The 21643-nt window shown below is 54.3% G+C and overlaps 1 protein-coding gene across 1 annotated transcript; it reads left to right on the forward strand.

Moving 5' to 3' along the window:
- The first annotated feature begins 17163 nt into the window (after window positions 1–17163).
- On the forward strand, window positions 17164–21633 carry LOC119112620 (YTH domain-containing protein 1-like). Its single transcript, XM_037236839.1, is given in 7 exon segments — window positions 17164–17174; window positions 17487–17598; window positions 17707–17938; window positions 17941–18023; window positions 18025–18194; window positions 18718–18842; window positions 21617–21633. Coding segments are annotated over 7 exon segments (750 nt in total).
- The last annotated feature ends 10 nt before the right edge of the window (window positions 21634–21643 follow it).

The raw sequence follows: 21643 nt of genomic DNA on the forward strand, positions 1-21643 counted from the left end.
CCTCGCCCCGTCACCTGACTGCAGGGCAGGCCACAGCCTGACGCGTCACGCAGCCGCTGCCTGCGGCCGTCACGCCACGACGGCGGAGCGGCGTGTCGCCCGCACAGCCATGGCGGAGCCGTGCGTCACGGCATTGTAACTGGTTGGCACGAGCTCAACAGTGCGAGCATGCCACCGACATTGGGCATGCCTTGATCGGAGATGTCGGACGTTTCTTACCGGCCAGCTGTATGGCTGAGCGCATTCGCTGGTGCTGCGCCTCGTCAGTGAACACAAACTGCTTGCCGGCAAACAGCGTGCGGCGGCGTGGGTCCACCTGGCGGCAGCAGACCGCACGTCAGCTGGATGGTGGCGGCCAGAGCGTCCAGCAGGAGAGCGACCCGGGAGCCTGGAGCGGCCAGGGGTCAACACAGACCGACCGGCTTTGGGCAGCCGGCCTGCAGGCCAGACCCGGCCGGCCAAGCAGAGCCGGGACTGCCCCGCTGCTGCCGCGGCACGACAGGGACGACCACCACATAACTCCCAGACAGCACGGCGTGCCGCACGGCTCCGGGCTGCACACGAGCGCAAGGCTCACGGCGCCACCCTCCGCCGACGCTTGACATGTTGAGCAACGGCTGCCACGTTTCATCCGGGCCCGTCACCCGAGGCCGACTCACGCCGAGGTTGAAGTCCGGTCCGTTGAGTGAAGGCTCGTCGAAGGGCGGCTGGAAATCGTCGGGCGTGACGGCCGGTGAGATGGTGCTCTCTCTCCAGCACTCGCACGAGGTACGCACGTACGCCGGCGTCACCACCGGCACGCCGGCCGCCAGCGCCTGCACCGACTGGCGGCCAGAGGGCGGCGCCGGTCACGGCGGGCCGCGGGAGTGCTCATCCCGCCAACCCGACACCGCTGACGGGGCGGGACGCGTCGGGCGAGACGACGTGATGGGCCCGGGTACTGACCCGACACCGCCCGATCGACACGGCTGTCGGGGCGTGGTCCCCCGGCCGCCGGCAGTCCGCCTGCGGCCCGTCCATGTGAGCACCCGTGCGACCACATCAAACGATACACGGCTGGGAAGGGCCGAGCGACTCCCGTGCGTCGCAGCGAGGCGATCCTGTCACGCGCGGAACAATGCCCTCCGACCACGCACTCGAAAACGCCATGCGCTTTTGGAGCACTGGAAGTGGTGCCAATGTGCACAAATGCGCAAATTTGAGCCGTTCGAGTCAATGGGCCATAGCAACAGCAAAATGCCTGGGACCTAAAGCAACGATGCCTCTGCCATGGGTGTCATGTCTCAGCCACACTGTTCATGTTTGGAGGATAGAATAAGCAGCTTATAATGCATGCCTTGCGGCAATCTGCAGATGGCTTGAGGCCAAAGCTCGCTCCTCGTTTTCCAAAGGTAAAAAATATTACCATTACCATGTGGTTGATCATCTTTGCACGAAACACATTGTTACCGGGGCTAGAACAGCGATCATTGTATTGCATATCAGCATAGATGCCCACAGCTGAGGATCACTGAGCAATGTCCTCTAGTTACTGTCACATCACAGCTAAGTGAGGCTCACTGAGCAATGTCCTCTAGTTACTGTCACATCACACTCACACAGCAGCTTTGTTGCCGTGCCATTGCTGCTTATTGTCTTTTGTCTCCAATATTGTCAAATACGGTACGACTGCACTAAAAACATCGTGAGCCGATACAACGCTGATGCATACTTGCCGCTACAAAGGCGTGCCCTGCCGCCGAAGATGTCCACTAAACGGGCTACAGCTGTCGACACCCCCAGTCGTCTGTCGCCGAAGATGTCCACTAAACGGGCTACAACTGTCGACAGCCCCAGCCGTCTGCCGCTCGGCCCCTCCTAGCCGCGTGTCGTTTGGTTTTGCCGCGCGGGTGCTCACATAGACGGGCCGCAGGTGGCGACACCCCGGCTTTTGCCCGCCACTGCGGTCACACCGAGGACGTGACGGTGGTAAATAGCTCACGAGGCGCGCAAATGGCTGAAAGTCAGACCTCAGTTGGAAATTAAAACGGTTAGATTGTCGCAAGCAACCGAGAATCGCTGCCGATAATTAAAATACGTAGGAAATGAACCATCTTGCTCTAACAGAACAGGCAGTTCTATGGTGAACTCTGGATATAAGTGAGTAGCGTGGCGACTGGGATGCCTCGCACCGAGGACATCGGGGGCGCTCTCCATCTGACAGGGGGTACTGATGTGGCACGTGCTTTTGGCCAGTTCGCAACTTCGCGAGCACTACGTCCTGAGGCCTCGCCTGGCGTAGGCCTCCATGGCCGCAGGCTGCGCCGTGGACTGAACGCTTCGAGTTTGCCGTTCACCGCCCATGCCAGCGGCGTCCGGTGTCCCCAGGCGGCCATTCCTCCGGGTAAGGACTGGGCCAGATGCTGTGTAACCTCAGTGATCGGATAGAGCCCGGCGTCTTCACACGGTCCGGCCGTTGCTGCCGTCGATCCCAGCGCCCGCGCTTCTGAACAGTTTTCCCCTCCTCAGGACCCGCGACGCACCAAGAGGGCGGCTGCGACTGCCGAGTCTCCCCCCCCCCCCCCCCCCACTCCCGAAACCCGCCGGGGACCAACGGCGAGATGGCGATGTACGTACAGAGAGGCGCGCACGGGAGGCTGGTGGGGCGGCCGGTGCGCTCCGGCCACGCGTGTTGGTAACAGCGTCGCCATGCCGAGGACCAGTGAGACTTACCTTCACGGAGAGTTTGAAGGAGGTCATGACCAGGAAGTCGACAGTGGGAGCCCACTCTTGGAGAAGCGTCGCCCCCAGCTCGATCAGCCACTGGCCCAACTGCTGCCGGTCGGCCGGTGACAGCAGCGACGTGGCCACCGTCAGGGGCCGCCAGCTCAGGCTATCACACACACACACACACCAGCGGCGGTCAAAGGACACACGCGGCCGGGAGACGGTGTCAGACACCGCCAGCCCGGACTACTGCATACACACCAGCGGACACACGCGGCCGGGAGGCGGCGTCAGACACCGCCAGCCCGGACTACTGCATACACACCAGCGGACACACGCGGCCGGGAGACGGCGTCAGACACCGCCAGCCCAGACTACCGCATACACACCAGCGGACACACGCGGCCGGGAGACGGCGTCAGACACCGCCAGCCCAGACTACTGCATACACACCAGCGGACACACGCGGCCGGGAGACGGCGTCAGACACCGCCAGCTCAGACTACTGCATACACACCAGCGGACACACGCGGCCAGGAGACGGCGTCAGACACCGCCAGCTCAGACTACTGCACCATCTCCAGATGGGCCAGCAATCGGCCTCTGTCTCACGGTCGCAAACGGGGGAACGCAGCGGGCTGGCTCGGACGAGACGGGGCGCAGGCGCCTTACGTCCAGGTGTTCCACTGCAGGCCGAATGTGATGACGGTCCCCTCAGCCACTGGCTCGTCTCCCTCCATTCGCTGGCCGTTGACTGAGGTGCCGTACTTGCTGCGGTCCGAGAGGGTGACCTGACCCGAGCCCGCCTGCGATGACTGCAACAGCCAACCGCCATCAGGTCACGCAACAACACAGACCAGTTTCAGTAAGGGAAAGGGAATGACGCTCGTTACAGGAACGGTGATCAGGGGCGCGGGAGCTTGTTACACGAACGGTGCGATCAGGGGTGCGAGAGCTTGTTACAGGACCGGTGATCAGGGGCGTGGGAGCTTGTTACACGAACGGTGCGATCAGGTGCGCGGGAGATTGTTACACGAACGGTGCGATCAGGGGCGCGGGAGCTTGTTACAGGAACGGTGATCAGGGGCGCGGGAGCTTGTTACAGGAACGGTGATCAGGGGCGCGGGGGCTTGTTACAGGAACGGTGATCAGGGGCGCGGGGGCTTGTTACAGGATCGGTGATCAGGGGCACGGGAGCTTGTTACAGGAACGGTGATCAGGGGCACGGGAGCTTGTTACAGGAACGGTGATCAGGGGCGCGGGGGCTTGTTACAGGATCGGTGATCAGGGGCGCGGGAGCTTGTTACAGGAACGGTGATCAGGGGCGCGGGAGCTTGTTACACGAACGGTGCGATCAGGCGCGCGGGAGATTGTTACACGAACGGTGCGATCAGGGGCGCGGGAGCTTGTTACAGGAACGGTGATCAGGGGCGCGGGAGCTTGTTACAGGACCGGTGATCAGGGGTGCGGGAGCTTTGTTCAAGTTGGGGGGGGGGGGGTGGACAAGCTCCAAAAATGCCGAAATGGGCCCTCTGCGATTAGATAAGTGGCCCCACAAGCCCGAATGGGTCCTTTACAGTAAATAATAGGCCCTTTACAGGTCAGGATGGGCCCAATACGGTTCACAACGGGCCCCTTGCAGGACCAAATGCCCCTCGAAAATCAATAATGGGCCCTCTACAGGCCAGGACGGCCCCGTATCAAGCCAGAGCGAGCCCTTCAGTCAATGACGGGCCCATCCATCAGACCAGCATGGCCCGTCCACGGCGTCCACAGATCAGAATGGGCCTCTATAGGCTGAAATGTCAATAATAGGCTTTCCGCAGGTCGCAATGGGCCCTCCACAAGCTCAGACGTGCCGTCTTCTGATCAAAATGGAACCAAAACAGGCCAGCATAAGCCCTCGACAGGTCAGAATAAACTTTTATAAACTTTCACAAGCCCTTTACAGTTCAGAATCAGCCCGTAGCATAGCAGAATGGGTCTCCACAGGCCTTCAAATTGGGGGGGGGGGGGCATCGCCCAGTTAGCTTTCAAGTTGGGGGGGGGGGGGCGAACTGCCCTCACTGCCCCCGGTTCGCGTGTCCTGGACAGCGATGCACGGGTCCATAGCAACTACTTCCGTAGTTTGTGTTGTAAAATCATCCGTGCACTTTGCAGAAGTACCCAATCTAGGCAAATTTCCGCTTCAGACAAAGCCAGCTGATAAGAATCACCAGCGCGCTTACATAACAGTAGTTTCATGCAAACCTGACGGACAAGGGCTTAGGTGGAAATGTTTTTATATGTTGTTACACTATTCACTTTATGTTGTTGTTCATTGGAGTTTGCGGGCGCGTCGACTGCAGTGGTCATTTTGCGCCCATTTCACTTTATGTTAATCACATGACTGCACTTGCAGCGTTGTGTGACGCACGGCACACCCTCCCGTTCAATCAGTTTGATAACACGTCAGCAGGCACGACTTGGTATGTCAGCAAGCACGACTCGACATGTCAGCAGGCACGACTCAACATGTCAGCAGGTGTCTCGTCTGGTGGTTCTGAAAGCATGAGGTGTTTGCGTGAAGAGCGTCACCATGCCCTAACATGCGGACCACCTGTTCACGGCCGAGCTGACAGCCGCACGGCCAGCTGCCACTCAGAGCCAGAGCCAGCTGCTCGGGTGAATACTGTGCCGCTGGGCTAGTAAACATGTGTTTAGAGTACAACGTTCCTCAAAACTGATACACATCTGCCGGAAGGCAAATAATATCTAACATTAAGGGATTAAAATGCAGCCAAGTGTAAAATTTTTAGAGCAATTTTGCTTGATATTATCAGAAACTAGCAACATAAACACCGATGCATACTCTGGTACATCGCCATATTCCCACACCCGACACCACTCGGGAGTCTTGCCATTCTTGCCGTGGCGAGTCTGGTGCTGCGCCGGACCACGACGTCTTATAGAGATGGCACAGAGACACCTGACACCGCCACTCGGCTTGGGGAGCATCTCAGAACACATCAATAATTGTTCTGAAGGTTCGTCACAGGCTCGCCGTGGGTTCGTGGGATTGGAAAATTAGACGACGAGCGAGGAGCGTGTATTGCCCAGAGGCAATGCAATACAACAATGCAAACATTCGTGATGCTGTTCGGGTTCGGGTGCGCTTCGACTGCAGCGATCATTTTGCGCCCATAAATACGTCAGGTGATTTCCACACGATAAGCGCATGCGCGAATTGCGCGCTAAGTGTGCAGTCTTCTCTGGCCACGTCAAGCTGGAGCTTGCCTTTCCAAACGTTCAGTTCGTACACGTGCAGCGGTAGACACGCCAGAGCGCCGCCTTCCACTTCCCAAACGTTTCAGAATAGCATCACATCTGCAGTGTTATTGACGTTTTTCCGCCGCAGCCAACAGCCCCCCGACCTCACATCCGTCCGTGATATCCGCCATATCCGCAACTTCCTCAGACGCATCCGATGCAATTTCAGACCGCGGCCGAGCATAGTCCGCTCGTCCCACAAAGGCCCGCCAGCAGCACCATCAGTGTTCAGTGTTCACCTTCATCTAAACTTGTGATGAGATAAAGTCTGATCAGGTTTAAATGAGTCCGCCCCAATGTCGCCAGGGTGCGGTGCAGCGGCAGCGTCAGGTTTCGTTCGATGCTCATCCTCGTTCCCGCCAGCTTCCTTCCCGGCTCGTGTCTGGGCGTGTGCTGGCCATTTGGGCTCCACGGCAATTAATGTCTCCAGACGACCTAACAGGTTCACTGTCCTCATATAGCGGCGGATTCTAGTCGCATCTTCGCAGACAATCTTGCCAGACTACTGCTTCGTTTGTAAATGTTGGCTCTAACTCTCAAGTGTGGAATCGGTACGAGGTGACTTTTCCCGTGCAGTGGATTGTGGTAAAACGGCCGAGTCTGGCCATGGCTACGTTGTCATAAAACAATCACCCAAACCAAAAACATTACCAAGATATCTTTAATTTTAATTTTAGAAGTCGTGGAGTCGTGGGCATGTACAAAACACTTAAATACATACCAACAGTCGCGATACATGCTGACAATGCTCCCTGGTGGCGCCGCTGTCGCGCACAGGCGTAACCACTTGCTTTGCGTCAGACGAAGGACCTTGGGCCCGACTTTTTCGCCGGAATAATCACATTCTTCTCCACTGGCGCGAGCAGTTTTCGCCTAGGCAACTTGTTGTATGACTGATGACATCTTGGCATGTTCATTATGCCCGCCCCGATAGCTCAGTTGCTTAGAACGCCTGCCTTCCGATCACTCCACCCGTGGCCCGGTGGATTCGAGTCACTTTAGGCGCCGGCTGTTTGCCCTTGACAGATACGGCCTGCGACCGGTGGCAGCAGCCGCGCTTAAGGTCAGGTGACGTTAGAGGGCGGGGTGGACCGTGCCAAGCACTGCGGCGCGTAAAACTTTCGCAGCCAAACTCTGCCGTTGACCTGGCATTGCACGATCGGATGGCAAGGGTCGCGGCTCACACCAGTGCTGCTCAGCGTGAGCTGTGATCCCAGAAAACCAGGCATTCAAAAGGTTCAGATAAAATATGCAAGCTGTTCAGTGCATTTGCGAGGAGCATTATTCGCATAGGTAAGGCAGTAGTAAGAGCCTTACCCCGCGAAGAAAAAACAGGAAAATGGAGATATAGATGGGCTGAGATTTTGGCAACATGCCTTCATCAAAACAATAGCAGAAGTTCTCCTGGTTTCTCTTTGAGGAATAAGGCTATTACTTCTGAATTAACTTCAGATAAAATATTTAAAATATCATCATGAGTACGAGTCATATCTGTTTAAGAAAGGCAATACCCAAATACCATATTTTAACAGAGCCAAAACAGCACAGCCGTATAACCTTTGACGCCACCTCAGTGTCAAAGAATATCATTGCATCTCATCACATACACGTATTTATGTAAATGCCACATACATACCATATCCTCCGACGTATACGCAATGTGTATGCATGCATGCACTCGGCTGATGGACTTGTCATCTTCCAATCTGATGTCAGTTCGCCGGCCCACAAAAATATCCCGATTGCAGAGAAGGTGGTGAGCGGTACCTGTCATCAAAAACAAAGTGTCATGTGCCTTGTGCATGCCCTTTCAAGTCTTGAGTTGTATGTGCCACAGATTGGGATGAATTATTGGGATGAATACAACTTGGCAATTTACATGGTCTCTTAAGTTCTCACTTGGCAATTCTCATGGGGTCTCCCTGGCCTGTTGAAGTAAGCAGGATGGGAATAGATAATTTCTATCACCTGTATACAGACTTACATACCCTGCAACACAAAGTTGATGAAACTTAAATACTCCCAATATGTACTTCCAGAAACCAATTTAAGATCACTTAAGGTTGTTTCATGACCTCCAATGATCATGACTTTGCGAGAACTGAGCTTATGAGATGCATTTTGAACACTGACAATGCTGCAATGTGACAAAGGGCATGGTCATTTATGACATGAATGGGGTTGCTGAGGCCCCAGACATGTGGTTTCACAAGACCAGTTATAGTGATCAGCCAGCTGAAAATGACTCAGAATAACCCCATTTTCACACCAGGGATAGTATCCAAGTGCCAGGGATAGCATCCAACAGAATAAAAGGAATTCTGGGCTGCTGGGGAGGCAGAAGTCTGCTAGCATGAATCAATATAAACACTTCAAATTCAACAGAAGGATGAATTTTGGATTGCTGGGATGGGGGTGAAGCCTGTGGCCCACACACTGTGTGAGCTCAACCTGATGGAGCCCACACTTTCCAAATTTTTAGGTAATCTAGGCATATGTCATTCCCAGGCCTATGCAGGCAAGTTTACAAAAGAATACACCCCTGCAATACACATCTTTGCTCTATCAATGTACTTACCTGATGTCGACATGTGTTCAACCTCAGATGAGAAATATTAAAGTTTTTAAGCTTGCCTGCCTGAAAAGTATTTTTAGAGCACTGTTGCCTGGAAAATTTTCTAAATATGTTTGCATCAAGAATGTTGTCTGAGTACCAATGAAGGTAAATTCCTCAAAACATGGGCTCATATTGCACTGGAACACGTGATGAGCATGTGCCAGACTCAGCATTCGGATCAACAGAGTCCATACACTGATTTTGTTGATGATGTGCTCCTACACCAGGCATGTGAGGCATCATGAGTACTTTTGCAGGATGGTATACACACAGGTGGTAAACATGAGAATGAAATCATCAGCTCCATAAAAATATAGCCTGTATCCCAATTGTTTAGAAAACTAAACAAGTGGATTTTCACAATTTAATTTTCCTCAATTGGAAGCTCAGAAAACCTCGAGCTAGAACTCTCGTCCGTCGTAACTCATTCAGCAGGGGGGTTGTCAATGACTGGAATGCTCTTCCACACCCGGTCGTGTCGTCGACCTCAGTTGAACAGTTCAAGTCTAGGCTTGATATGCACTGGGCTGACATCATGTACGACGTCCCGCACTGAATCTTCCCATAAACTGACTGTTTGGTTACCAGACCGGGAGCCTGCCGAGACCGGGACCTACAGGCCTAATGGCCTTTTACAATTCCTTCCCGATCACCGCAAGGTAAGGTAAGGTTTAGAAATTCTGCAAATATGAACTAAAACTTACCAGGCGATCTATCATTCCCGCTCAAAATCCACATCTTGCCAGGTTATAGCACAATATTGTGGTTTAAGTATTACGCGAAATGGTAATATTCTTCGCACCGTAAATTACCGCCACTGTAAATAACCAATTCCAGTATAGTCTAAATCACAAATTTAAGTCCTAAGTCATACACACTTAAATAGGCATCTCATCACCATACAGTCTCCACATTGGCCACTCTGAGAACTCCGTCCGACCTTGCAACCGGTACGCGGCAAGGCGATAGACGTCACACAGAGTACTGCCAATTTCGAACGCCAAAGTTCTACGCGGTGAAATTGCCTCTAGCGCGCGGAATTCGGGCGCCGTGCGATGCTTTCGCTGCTGTATTCGCAGCCAAATCAGATACAACAAAAAAGTTAACCTGGCTGAGAGACCGGTACCAATAAATTATGAAAGCCGTGAAAACTATAAGAATGTCATCGAAACAAGTTGATAGCCATAATCATCTCGCAACTCTCCGCAAACTTGAGAAAAAGTTTTGGGTATGACGTCAAGTAGGCTGACCTCGACGCCCTGGCCAAGTGGTCAAAGGAGTGGCTGCTCCCCTTTAGTGCAGCAAAGTGCAAAATAATGCACATCGGGAACTGCAACCCGAGGCTGACGTACTTCCTGGACGGTGCCGAAATCGCGGTCGAGTCCACCGAAACGGACCTCGGGATCTTCGTGGATTACCGGCCCCAGTTCCACGTGCAGACGGCGGAAGCGGTCTCCAAGGCCAACCAGATGCTGACGGTCGTGAGGCGGTCTTTTGCCAATATCGATGCTCGCACGTTGCCATTGCTTTTTAAGATCTTACTACGTCCGTACTTAGAGTATGGCAACGTTATCTGGGGCCCGTTCGGCAAACTGGGCCAGAAACGGCTGGGACGGGTTCAGCGACGAGCTACCGGGCTTGTCTATGAAGTGAGGCGCCAGCCATACCCTGAGAGGCTCAGACTCCTTCAGCTGCCCTCACTGTACTATCGTCGTCGCAGGGGGAGACATGGTAACGGTGCACCAGCTATTTCATGGAGGTATGTCGCTATCGGAAGAGGAGTTCCTGACAAGGCACAACTCGGAGGTGAAGAGAGGACACCAATGGAAGCTCAGAAAACCTCGAGCTAGGACTCTCGTCCGTCGCAACTCATTCAGCACGCGGGTTGTCAACGACTGGAACGCTCTTCCGCACCCGGTCGTGTCGTCGACCTCAGTTGAACAGTTCAAGGCTAGGCTTGATACACACTGGGCTGACATCATGTACGACGTCCCACACTGAATATTCCCATAATTTGAGACTGTTTGGTTACCGGACCGGGAGCCTCACGAGACCGGGACCTACAGGCCTAGTGGCCTTTTACAATTCCCGATCACCATAAGGTAAGGTAATGTAAGGTAAGTATCAAAATCAGCTGATCAACTGAAAGATTTATTCACGCTCGGCACTATCACTCAGTTCCGCGCCATGATTGCCGTTTAGAGCACTCCCCCCCCCCCCCCCCTCCCCTCCCCTCGGTACGCTATGTTGATTGGTGTGGTTGGTGCCCTGCATTCTAGTCATCGGGGAGTGCGGATTGAAGTGTGGTATTGTGCAAGTAAGCTACTTTTGCCGTTACATTGCTGCAAGCTTGCTGGCTCCTGCTGAGTTCTGTCATACTGGGCTGAGGTAAGCACCTAAATGGAAGGTTTCGGGTGGTTGCGTGGGCGGTGAAGTACGCCATTGCCATTGCCATCGTCTTATTGTCCCTATTTTCATCTTTTGTGGTATAGAAAGTGGTCATGCAATGCGTATGCAATATTTCAGATACCAAGCTGCTGGTTTTCAGACCTTGGTAGGTGCATCAACTGGATGTTTTGGGCTGGCAGAATCCTCACCCAATTAGAGTTGTAAACTGGGTCATTGTGGGCATGTTTTTGATCAGTGCCCCAAGTCATGATTTTCCCTCAGGATATGTCATTTTCTATTAACTCACCAGTTCTGTGTGTCATATGATATATTGATTCTCTTCACATGTGAATACAATAGTTTCTGCCATTAACTTGATAAACTGCTCAACTTGGAAACTTTGTTCCCCCTCACCCCTGCCCAAATGAAATCTTGCTGAAACAGCCATGGCTTGATGTCCAGCTTAGCTGTCTATCCAGTTACACAACTAGCTAGCTGGTAGTGTAACACAAAAAAATCAATCAACACTACTGTATGATTATGTGATATAGGTGTGCTCAATGCAAACTGCAAAAAGAGATGTGTTATGCTGCAGAGCATAGCAGTGTCAGCAGCAACCAGTTCACCTCATACTACCAGTACATCTCTGTTTACCTGAGGTTCACAGTTTGGTGCACTTGCCACCAATTTTAAGGCGGAGAGCCAGTGTTGCACAGTGTTGGAAAACTTGATGTTTCCTGGTATAATGTATCCCAGAAGATTTTGCACTCCAGGATTGTGACTAGGTAAAATGGAGTATTTTGTTCTCCATCATGATACAGCAAAAACATCTCTTGGAAAACTCACTTAACCTCTTTGTGTCAGAACAAAATAAAACCAGAAGGTGCAACAGCTTGTGACTTACTGCTTCCATCAGGAGCCATGTATTGATATCTGCAAGAGTACAACTCTTGCACCCACCAGATTAAGATGCCTAATATCAAGCAGCCTGTGTACCACCTAGGTATATGATAAACCATTTATGGAAATGTGGAAAATTAAGTGTGTGAATGTTGAATGGAATCATCTTTGAACAATACTGGGAAATGAGAAACAAGTAACCAGAATCACACCATTCTGTAGACTAGCAAAGCTCTGACTCCCTACGCCCCATTCAGACCAACTCAAAATTGAACTTGACTTAACCTACCATTGATGACAAGCTGCATCAATTGCCAAGGATGCAATGAACAGTCATAGAAAACCACATGTCCCATCACCCTACCACAGAGGGTTGCCTACTCTTACACCACTGCATCATGGCAATGCAAATAGATAATCACTTGCAAAATCACTTGCAATTCAGTGTTGAAAATGTCTAAACTATTAAGTGGCCTGCACCCACCTCCTGGCTCAGGCTGGAGGTTGAACATAACAAAACTCTCCAATTGGTTTTAATGATACACCTTATGACTGATTTGTCAACAGGATAAGTATTCTGCTTGCACTCATGCCTTGAACAGATTTGTAAACATTTGGAGAGCAGCTGTATAGAGATCAGCATCATGGGCATGAAGAAGAACTTATTTGTACTCATCCAGAACTGCCATGAGGTTTGATTTTTGGCCACTTTGCAGCATGCAGAGTACAAAATGTTACAGCAGCTGTGGATTGAAACCAAGTAAAATTTGGCACTTAAGGGTGTGAAATTAAAGCTGGTAATTCAGGGTTTACAAAAATACCCTTTGAAGTGGAAAAACATTGCTATAAATAGCCAAAAAGCTGTTCGAAGACAGCCATTTCACTCCTGCAAAAACACCAGGACACCAGAGTGAGATGAACCTGTAACTTTGGCCCAGCAAATTAAGGAGAAGGGCTTATTAGGCCAAAAATGACATTGAATTGCAACATAAATGATCATATTTTGCAATGATATTGGTGAAAGAGCATCAAAATTCATTAATGCATTGTGTTACCCGCTGGAGTCAGCAGAGTGACTGACTCCGATCCCTTTTGGCCGGCTTATACCGGTCTGTTAGACATTGTACTTGCGCTGGCTCGGTTAATCAGTGAGGAGTGCTGCCTGTCTCTTTTGTTCCGGTGGGACGTGCAGGGCCTCGTGTGTTGACCGGGAGGTGGAAGGTGGTGGGCGTGAATGCTTGGCTGTTTTTAAAACCAGTTAGCTGGTGGAACGTGAGCAGCGTGACCGTGGTGGAGCGTGAGTAGTGTAAGCCTGGTAAAGCATGAGAAGGTGGCTGTCTGTGGCGTGATCATTTGCGTTTTTTGCATACCCTTTTTCTCTGGCTGTGCACATCGTACACACCCTGCATTTTGGAGGGTGTATAAGCCTGGTGTGAAGCCACCCTCCTTTTTGCAGGGTGTTTAGGCCCAACGCATCATTGCTCTCCATTTTGCAGGGTGTGTGCACAGAGCCTTTCATAAATTGCAAAACCGATGTATATCTACATGTGTGCATAGTACAGAGTATGAGACTGTTTTTTTCAATGTGCCATGTTTGATACTGATGTTTCCTATCATTTAAACTGCTTTTACATGAATTGCTGTTTTTTGAAAAGTGGAGTTTTTTTTTAGTACCACCTACTGTACTGTTCATCTCTCAAAGATAACCAAAGTAAAACTGTAATGACCCACAGCAATTTGGGTAATTTTGTACTCCATTACACCAATGGTTCTCTGCTACCCAGGACATTTTTTAGAATTTCCGACACGGGGTGTTTTCAAGGGAGTGCAGTGCCTGTAAAAATAATTTCAGCCAACACAAAACTGAAAACTAAGAGGAAAGCAATAAGAAAAATCTTGAATGATCATATAATTATGGTAGTCATGGTAATTACAGCATAACCAAATGGCATTTGCGATCATGACACAAATTGTAGTAACTGAACACCACCAGGTATGTTGTGTTTCCTGTGCACACAACTTTGTGAACACAACAATGAAGCCAAGTTATGTGTTACATTAGCACACTTCTTTTCTGCTACGTGCATGCATCATGATCTACAGTTTGTGGCTTAAAAACCTTCATTGACAGTAAGCCCCTGGACATGGAACTGTGTGAACGCTGAGGGAGTTGCTCAGCTGTCAATTATTAGCCATCAGTTGCAGTGTGTGCACCATATGGGTTCCCATGGAAGCATCCTGAAAACAAACCTTAGTTTAAAACAATCATCTTTGGGATCCATTGTGTTGTAAAGTTGGGGCTAGGCAGATACAGACACAATATGCCATTAATAGGCTGATGTATAGTTTTGCCACAAACTTTTGATAATCTGCCGCACTTAGAAGCTGTGCCCCCCCCCCCCCCCCACCTCTACCCAATGACATTTTGCCATGGCCAGTATTTAAGGGTGTGTAGATACCAGTATACCCTCCTACAACACCATGAAGGAAAAATCACCTGGTGCTGAGCAGTGCACCGGTGAGCCACAGTCCTCTCCTGCATCACCAATGTCATCGCCAATGCACTAGTGGCATTTACCTGCTCTTCTGTCAGCATATGGGGGAAGACTAATGGCACATAATCAAGCAAAAGCATTGTCAGACTGTCTTGCCAGAGCTGTCATGATTTCAACAGGCTTGACTGAGTCATAGCTTCACAACAAAAGTCCAACTTTCATTGCTGAGGGTTGAAAAGGACATATGTCAGAATGTGCCAGAAACCACAAAGGTTAAAAATGGTATTGGTGCTTATGAGGAGGAGAGCAGGTAGAATTTAGCGATTGGTAATGGTATAGAGAAATGATGAAGAGAACAATGATAATAGATGCAGTAGAGATGATAATGTATATGTTTGTAATAGTTTGACAAGCAACATATTTTTTGGACAGATAAGGTCAACCTAGCACAGCATGGCTGTTACTATGGTGTGTGCACAAGCTCCACCTATCTTATCATATGTGGCCAGTGTTTAACATTCAAAACAGGTGTACATTTCTTTAGAATGGCAAAATTTAGAGTTCTGGCTGAGGGGCAGCATCTGCTCATTCATGCATCTGGGCACAGCCTCCAGCCTCTGCTGCATCCAAACATAAGCCCTGCACATTCAGCATGTCTAATCTCAGTTGTTTTACATCGCAGAAGCGCAGCCAGTCCACTCAGGGAAGCAAGCCAGCGCGTCGGTCGGGCCCCGGCAGCCGCAGCGGCAGCAGCGACGGCAGCGGCGGCAGCGGCAGCAGCGCCGGCGGGAGCCCGCCAGCCGACTCGGCCGCTGACGGCGGCGCCGCCGTCGCGCGTGGCCGCCCCAGTGTTGGTTGGCGGCGCGCTCGGCCCCGGGCCGGGACGTTTGGGCCCCAGTCTCTCCAGGTATTGCACTGGCGGGCCGAGCCGGTGCGCGCGCCGCGCCGGCGCGCCGGCGGACGGTGTGTGTGTGGGGCGCGCGGCCCGCTGTGAGGACCCTGTGTGACGCTGATGGACGCTGTTGTCCCGGTGTACCACGGACGCCGTCAGCGTCGCGCGCCAGCCGACGGCCCCGCCACCGCCCGGACGTTCAGCACGCACCTCAAGTCGGCTCGCATCCTTGTTTCTTTTCTCTGCCTTCACCTTGGTTGGCCAGGACTAGTGGGTTTGTGCGCCCGGCGCGCTGGTTCACGCTTGGGCCGAGCGACCTGGCGCCGGGCGCGTCGCTGGCGGAGCAGCACAGTAAGTCAGCGCCCGAAGCCACACGCGGTGCGCGGCGGCCCACAGTGACGCCTGGGATTACTCCGGTGCCGGCCACGAACTGGCGCGCCAATGTGGCAACATGTGCTGGACTGGGTCACGTCTAACGACGTTGGTGATGCCTGGCTTACGTCACCTTCGTCAGGTGTCTCAGTGTGAATGTTGATGACAGGAACACATCTCGATTGCGTTGTAACATCACCTGTAAGTAGGCCTTTTCCTGCTTCCGTTTTCCTACTTCATTGTCTATATATCCTCGTTCAGGAAGTGTGATAGCGCGCCAGGGTTCTGCCAGCTGGGATAAGCTGAGATGGCTTTGATTATCATGTTATGAACTGTACTTAGCCGTTGAAACAGTGAGGTTATAAAAAATTATGGTCATTATATATTCATAGCATCGTGTCATGGTACACCATGACATGATGACATGACAGTGTTTCCATGTGTGGAATCGACTGCTGTTATGCGGTCAGCGAATGTCTTGAAGTGGTCGTCTGTAGAATGAAAGCATTCGTTTACTGAAGTTCCCACCTGATCGTTGTGAAACTGGTATGTCTGCCTACCTGTCATTGGCTGATTTATTACGGTATCGTCTGTTGATGACCGTTGCTATGTTTCTTGTGTTGTGCCAGTATGTGGCAATCATTCATTGTGTGGTCATGTTTCCCTTTTCAGTTCATCGCGGTAAGTGGCAAAAACGGCTGACTTTACATTCACTGTCATCTGAAGCCAAAGAACTGTGTCTTGAAATTTACAGCTGTTCAGGAGAGCAGATTCACGGCATTCACGACGGATTTGTTGAACCGCTAGACTGAAGCATCGCGAATTTCTCAAAACGCTGCCGGGCCTTTTGAAGCATCAAATGTTGGCCTTTCTTCATGGAGCTCATGAACTTATGCTGACAGTAGTTGAGCTTGAATACTATATGTGTCCTTTTGCATTATACGGTCATAAAGGCTCTGGATTTTGTGATCCCGCAGTGTTGATACTTAACTAAAACCAATGTTATCTGATAGCGTCCTTTTGCCAGTACCTCCGTTATCCTGGAAGCCAATAACTATAAACAGGAGTTTAAACTTACAACGCGCGAGAAGCGGGTGCTCACAGCCCTCCTTCCTTACGTCAGGTGGCCATACACGCTGCTCACGTGCTCCATGCGTGGAGCGCGCTCAAAACCCCAGTCTACGCATTTGTAGATGTGGCCTGCTGCGATTAACTCACTACTTTTTAGTCATTTAAAAAAAACTAAATCAATAAATTCCGTTTTGATCTCGATGACGAAACAAATTTCAGGTGAGTGATGCTGAAAATTTGAAGGCCATTGATTTGCGAGAACGTTTCCTTTTTTATCGGACCCTTCCCTGCATTACGAGCCTTCCCTTCTGGGTGTTGTGACACCTGTATTATTTCAACACCAGGGTACGACAAAATCACCAGCCTGTATTGTGGCAGCTGTGCGTTGGTGACCACAGTTCGCTTCCACTCGAATGCTGGCCGGGTCAGTTTCTATCAATCCTTGGTGGTTCGGCGGGATGGCTAACAGGGCACCATGCTCGCGCCGGTAATGGGGGTGGCCTGAACGGTGCTGCCTCCGGCGTCGTTGCCGCTCCACAGCAGTCGTGCCGTACACGTTGGTGCCCGGTATGGCCGGGGTAAGAGCGGCCTCCCCTGGCCCGGACGGCGCCGCGGCGGCGACAGGCCACCTCTGAGCGACGCGCCGCTGTTCTAGCGCCGCCGGGCCGGCCAGAGCGGCAGCCATGGAGGCGGGAGGCGAGCAGGCGGCACCGGGCGCCGACAAGGCTGCCGCCAGGGAGCTGGCCGCTGGTGACGACAACTACGACACCCGCTCCGAGGTCAGCAGCTCGTCCAAGTCGCTGCACTCGGAGCTGAGCGTCGACGTGGACGAGGGCTCGGAGCCGAGCGTCTCGTCCGACGACGAGGAGGAGGGAGGAGAGGAGGAGGCGCCGCCGCCGCGCCGCCGCCGCCTGGCGACAAGGCGCCGGCCAACGGCGAGAAGGCCGCTGCTCTAGCTCCCGCCAGCGGCGGCGGCGGCGGCAGCGGCGGCCGCGAGAGCTACCTCACCAAGCTCAACTACTTGTTCCGCGACGCAGCGCTTCTTCATCATCAAGTCCAACAACGAGGAGAATGTGGCGCTGTCTAAGGTGCGCGGCGTGTGGTCGACGCCGCCGCAGAACGAGGCCAAGCTGAACCAGGCGTTCCGCGAGTCGCGCAACGTTCTGCTCGTGTTTTCAGTGAAAGAGCGCCGGTTCTCTGCGGGTTCTGCCGCGTGTCGAGCGAGTCTCGCCGCGACCTCTCGCCCGTCAGCTGGGTGCTACCCCGCCCGGGCTGCCGGCGCGCGCGCGCCCGGCGTCTTCCGCGTTGCTTGGATCAACAAGAACGACCTGCCGTGTTTCCCAAGACGGCGCATCTGACAACCCGTGAACAACGGCAAGCCGGTTAAAATCGGCCGTGACGGCCAGGAGGTGGAGCCGCGTGTGGCCGAGGAGCTCTGTCGGCGGTTGCGTGACGACGCTAAATCGACATGAACCCTATCCTGATCGACTCGAAGCGCGCCTCCGACCGTCAAACCAGCAAGCCGCTGCTGATGCCGACGCCGCCGCCGATGCGTTCGCGGCCGCGTACTTCCGCGAGCGCGGCGCCGGCAGCTCGGCGGCGGCGGCGGTGGCGGCTACGCGGCCGCCCTGCGCACGCCGGTGCGCGAGCCGCCGCGGCTTCCCAGCCGCCGGCCGCGCTACGACGACACGCCCCGGGCCGCCGGCCCGGTCGCTAGCGCCGGCTGGCCACCGCGTTCCACCTTACAGCCGGATCGGCCGCCGCGCCGCCGCCACGAGCGCTCGCCGCCGCTTCCCGCCGCGTGAGCCGTGCCGCGCATGTACCCGGAGCTGATGCGCGAGCTGGCGGCGCGCGGCTGCCCCGCTGCCGCCTCTGCCGTACCCGCCCGCCGCCGCCGCGTTCGACCCGATGGCCCGCGCACGCTACTACGGCCCGCCGCTGCCCGAGTTCGTGCCGGCCGGCCGCAGCGCCGAGCGCCGCATGTCCAGTATACGACCGCTCGTGGAGGAGTTCCTGCGCCAGACGTCGGCGCACCGCGAGCGCAGCACCGCGACGAGCGCCGCCACCGCGCAGACCCCTGCGCTGAGCGGATGTGATAGCCGGTGTCGACGGAACGCCGCGAGGTTTGAACGCGGCGCGGCCTCGCAGCGCCTGCGGCCACGCTGTGGCCCTGTTTAATGCTCCGCTCTGTTGACAGAGGGCAGATCCCGAGCTGGGCCGCTGTTTGATTGCCGCTGTTTGATTCTCCGCTCTGTTGACAGAGGGCAGATCCCGAGATGTGTCCGTCGAGCGCAGCGCAGAGCATGCCCTAGCATTCTGTTGTTTGTATGCCCTCCTGCGCGGTTCGTCGGCCGGGGCGGGAGCCAGTTGGTCGGGGCTAGGTGTACCGTTTTGGGAGTGTTTGGTCCTGGTCCGACGGACGTGGCGGCCAATAGCGGGCCATCACTACAGTGGGAGTCGGCCGTTCCCTGACGGTCATGAGCCTTCGATACGGAGACTGCTGGCTGTCGATGGCGGGATCTCGTGTGCCGTGGTCGCTGGAGCCCTCGTCAGCGGTCTCCGGCGGTAGGTGGCCGACACTGGACGGGGTGGCAGTGCGTGAGGCCAATGACGAGCCCTACGCTGATGAGGTGGAGCCACTGACATGCTCCGTGTTCGTGATAGTCGCCTCTTGGGGCGGGCGCCCGCTGTCGGTAGCTCTTTGTCAGCCGTTAGGCACGTGACTAGGTGTTTTGATGTATATGGATCACATGTTTTGTCATCCGCTACGTAGGAAATGCATAGACCATGAGTTTGCCGTGAATGTGATCCATACGGGGGCCCAGTCAGACAATGCGGGTATCGTGCGATGACGAGGGGACACTGTGTCACCTGCACCGACCGGATGGTTACGACACTGGATGGGCATGCGAGGCGCCGGCTGAAGCTGGTGCCGAGTTGTCAGGACGCTGGCCATTCTGCTCTGCATTTCGGCGCAAGGACGCAGCGTCTGAGTCTCAGTGGAAAGGACGGAAACTTTACTCAAGTCAGACCAGGTTGCTGACCGTGAAGGCCCAGTCTGATAGGGCGCCAGTTCCCGGGCGCCGCAACGCGTTTGCGGGATTGTGAGTATTTCACGCTGCAGGCCCTCGAGGGTCGTATTACAGTGGCCGCCGCCGTGCCAAGCAGGGCCGTGGCTCGATGGGTGCTCCGTACGCGGGGCTGATGGCCTGTATGAACCGCAAGGGTTTTTGTTTGTAATCGACTGTGTAAGTGATGTTCGATACTCGACGTGAAGTAGGCACTTAACATTCGTTTCGATAGCCGAATGACACCGAGCGATGGTTCGTAGTAAAGGACCACTGGCTCGAGTCCGCAGCTCTTGCTTGTGTTGCGTGTGCTACTCGCGCTGTGAACTTAATCCGTTCAGTGGTGGGAGACCTGCTGTTGCTGCGCGCGCCCGCAGGGGATCTTCTGTTGGTGTGGCCGGGATGGCGTGCGCCCTGGTCCTGGCGGCGGCGCGTCAGCCGGCAGCAACCGCCGCGCGGTCCAGGCGGGCGGCCGCCGCCGGTCGGCGTCATCAGTGACCTGACCGACCGACCCTCCGAAGCGGATCCCTGGTCGTGGTAATCAGTGCCACGTCGTCACAGTGATTTGCACTGAGGATGCCGTGAAACCTCAGCAGCTGCGCCGGAAGTACGACCGGCGTGGTCCGAACAGATCGATGCGATAGGGCTGTATTGTCAGCGGAGCGCGCGAGCAACAGGCACATGAGCGGCACATTCCACTGCCGGGATGACGGAATGCAGGGCTGTATTGTCGGCGGAGCGCGCGAGCGACAGGTACATGAGCGGCACAAGCCACTGGCGGGATGACGGAACACAGAGGCGGTGCACTAGGGTGGTTGGGCACGCACTGCGCTGCGCGGCATTGATCTCGTGTCGTTAAAACCGGCAACGCCTGGTGGCCCTCGACGATTGCGCGCCGTCTTCTACGTTGTCTCCATGCTCAATTTTTTGCTCAAATTGCTCAAAATGCTAACCAGAAAATCCGTGAAGCAAAGCAATCAGCCTCCGTGCCAGAAACTAGGACTGGTGTAATATTTAGCTATTCCAACTGGAGCAAGGGTGTGCTCATCTTATTCATTGCGGCATGCCTACTGGCGATGGTGAATATCGTAGGATCACAGCATTGTAATCACTGGGGCGCCGAAGGGACCTTGACACCATCGCACTACGGAGAGCCCCATTGCACGGTGACAGGTACTGGCGTGATGAATACTGCATTACGGCCCGACTCAGCCACGGCATCCGCCGAACGGGTGGTCGGCCGCTGCGGGCCGAACTCGTGCCCTCTTTCCGCCCGCGACAGCCGGCCGTCTTGCACCAGCCACTGCCGTGCTTTCCAACACCTTACAGCCAGCCCGCACCAGTCAGTGCCGTGTTTTTCGACACGTGACGAGCGTGGGTTCCAGCGGCTCGCCCGCTCCCACGTCCCACTGATAAGCATCGATCAGAGTGGGGCCGCGCCGACCCTTGCTGCTCGCTCGGGCGTGATGCGTGACACCGCAGGCGTTGGCTGGCAATGGCGCCAGCGTGCGCGGGAGGGGAGGGTCGGACGGCGGACGGCGAGGTTCGGTGGTCGCGTCGTGACGCTCACGCGGTGAAGGATTATGAAACAACGTGGGTGAAATGGGACCATCCGCGGCATCACCGAGCATCAGCTTGCCAGCTTACGATTTTCGTCGCCCGCAACCGCAGTGTGAATGCTTCGCTACGCGCCGGCGCGGAACACCCGTCCATTCTGAGAGGTCGAGCGCCGTACCTGGGTCCACAGCACACAGGCTCGGTCGCCCATGCCTGACCGCCTGGCCGCCTCTCACCCCAGCTGCTGCCCACGCCTGACCGTGCAGCC

This window comes from Pollicipes pollicipes, unplaced genomic scaffold (genome assembly GCF_011947565.3).
Source record: "Pollicipes pollicipes isolate AB1234 unplaced genomic scaffold, Ppol_2.1 Scaffold_7261;HRSCAF=8764_pilon_pilon_pilon, whole genome shotgun sequence".
Classification (NCBI taxonomy): Eukaryota; Metazoa; Arthropoda; class Thecostraca; order Pollicipedomorpha; family Pollicipedidae; genus Pollicipes; species Pollicipes pollicipes.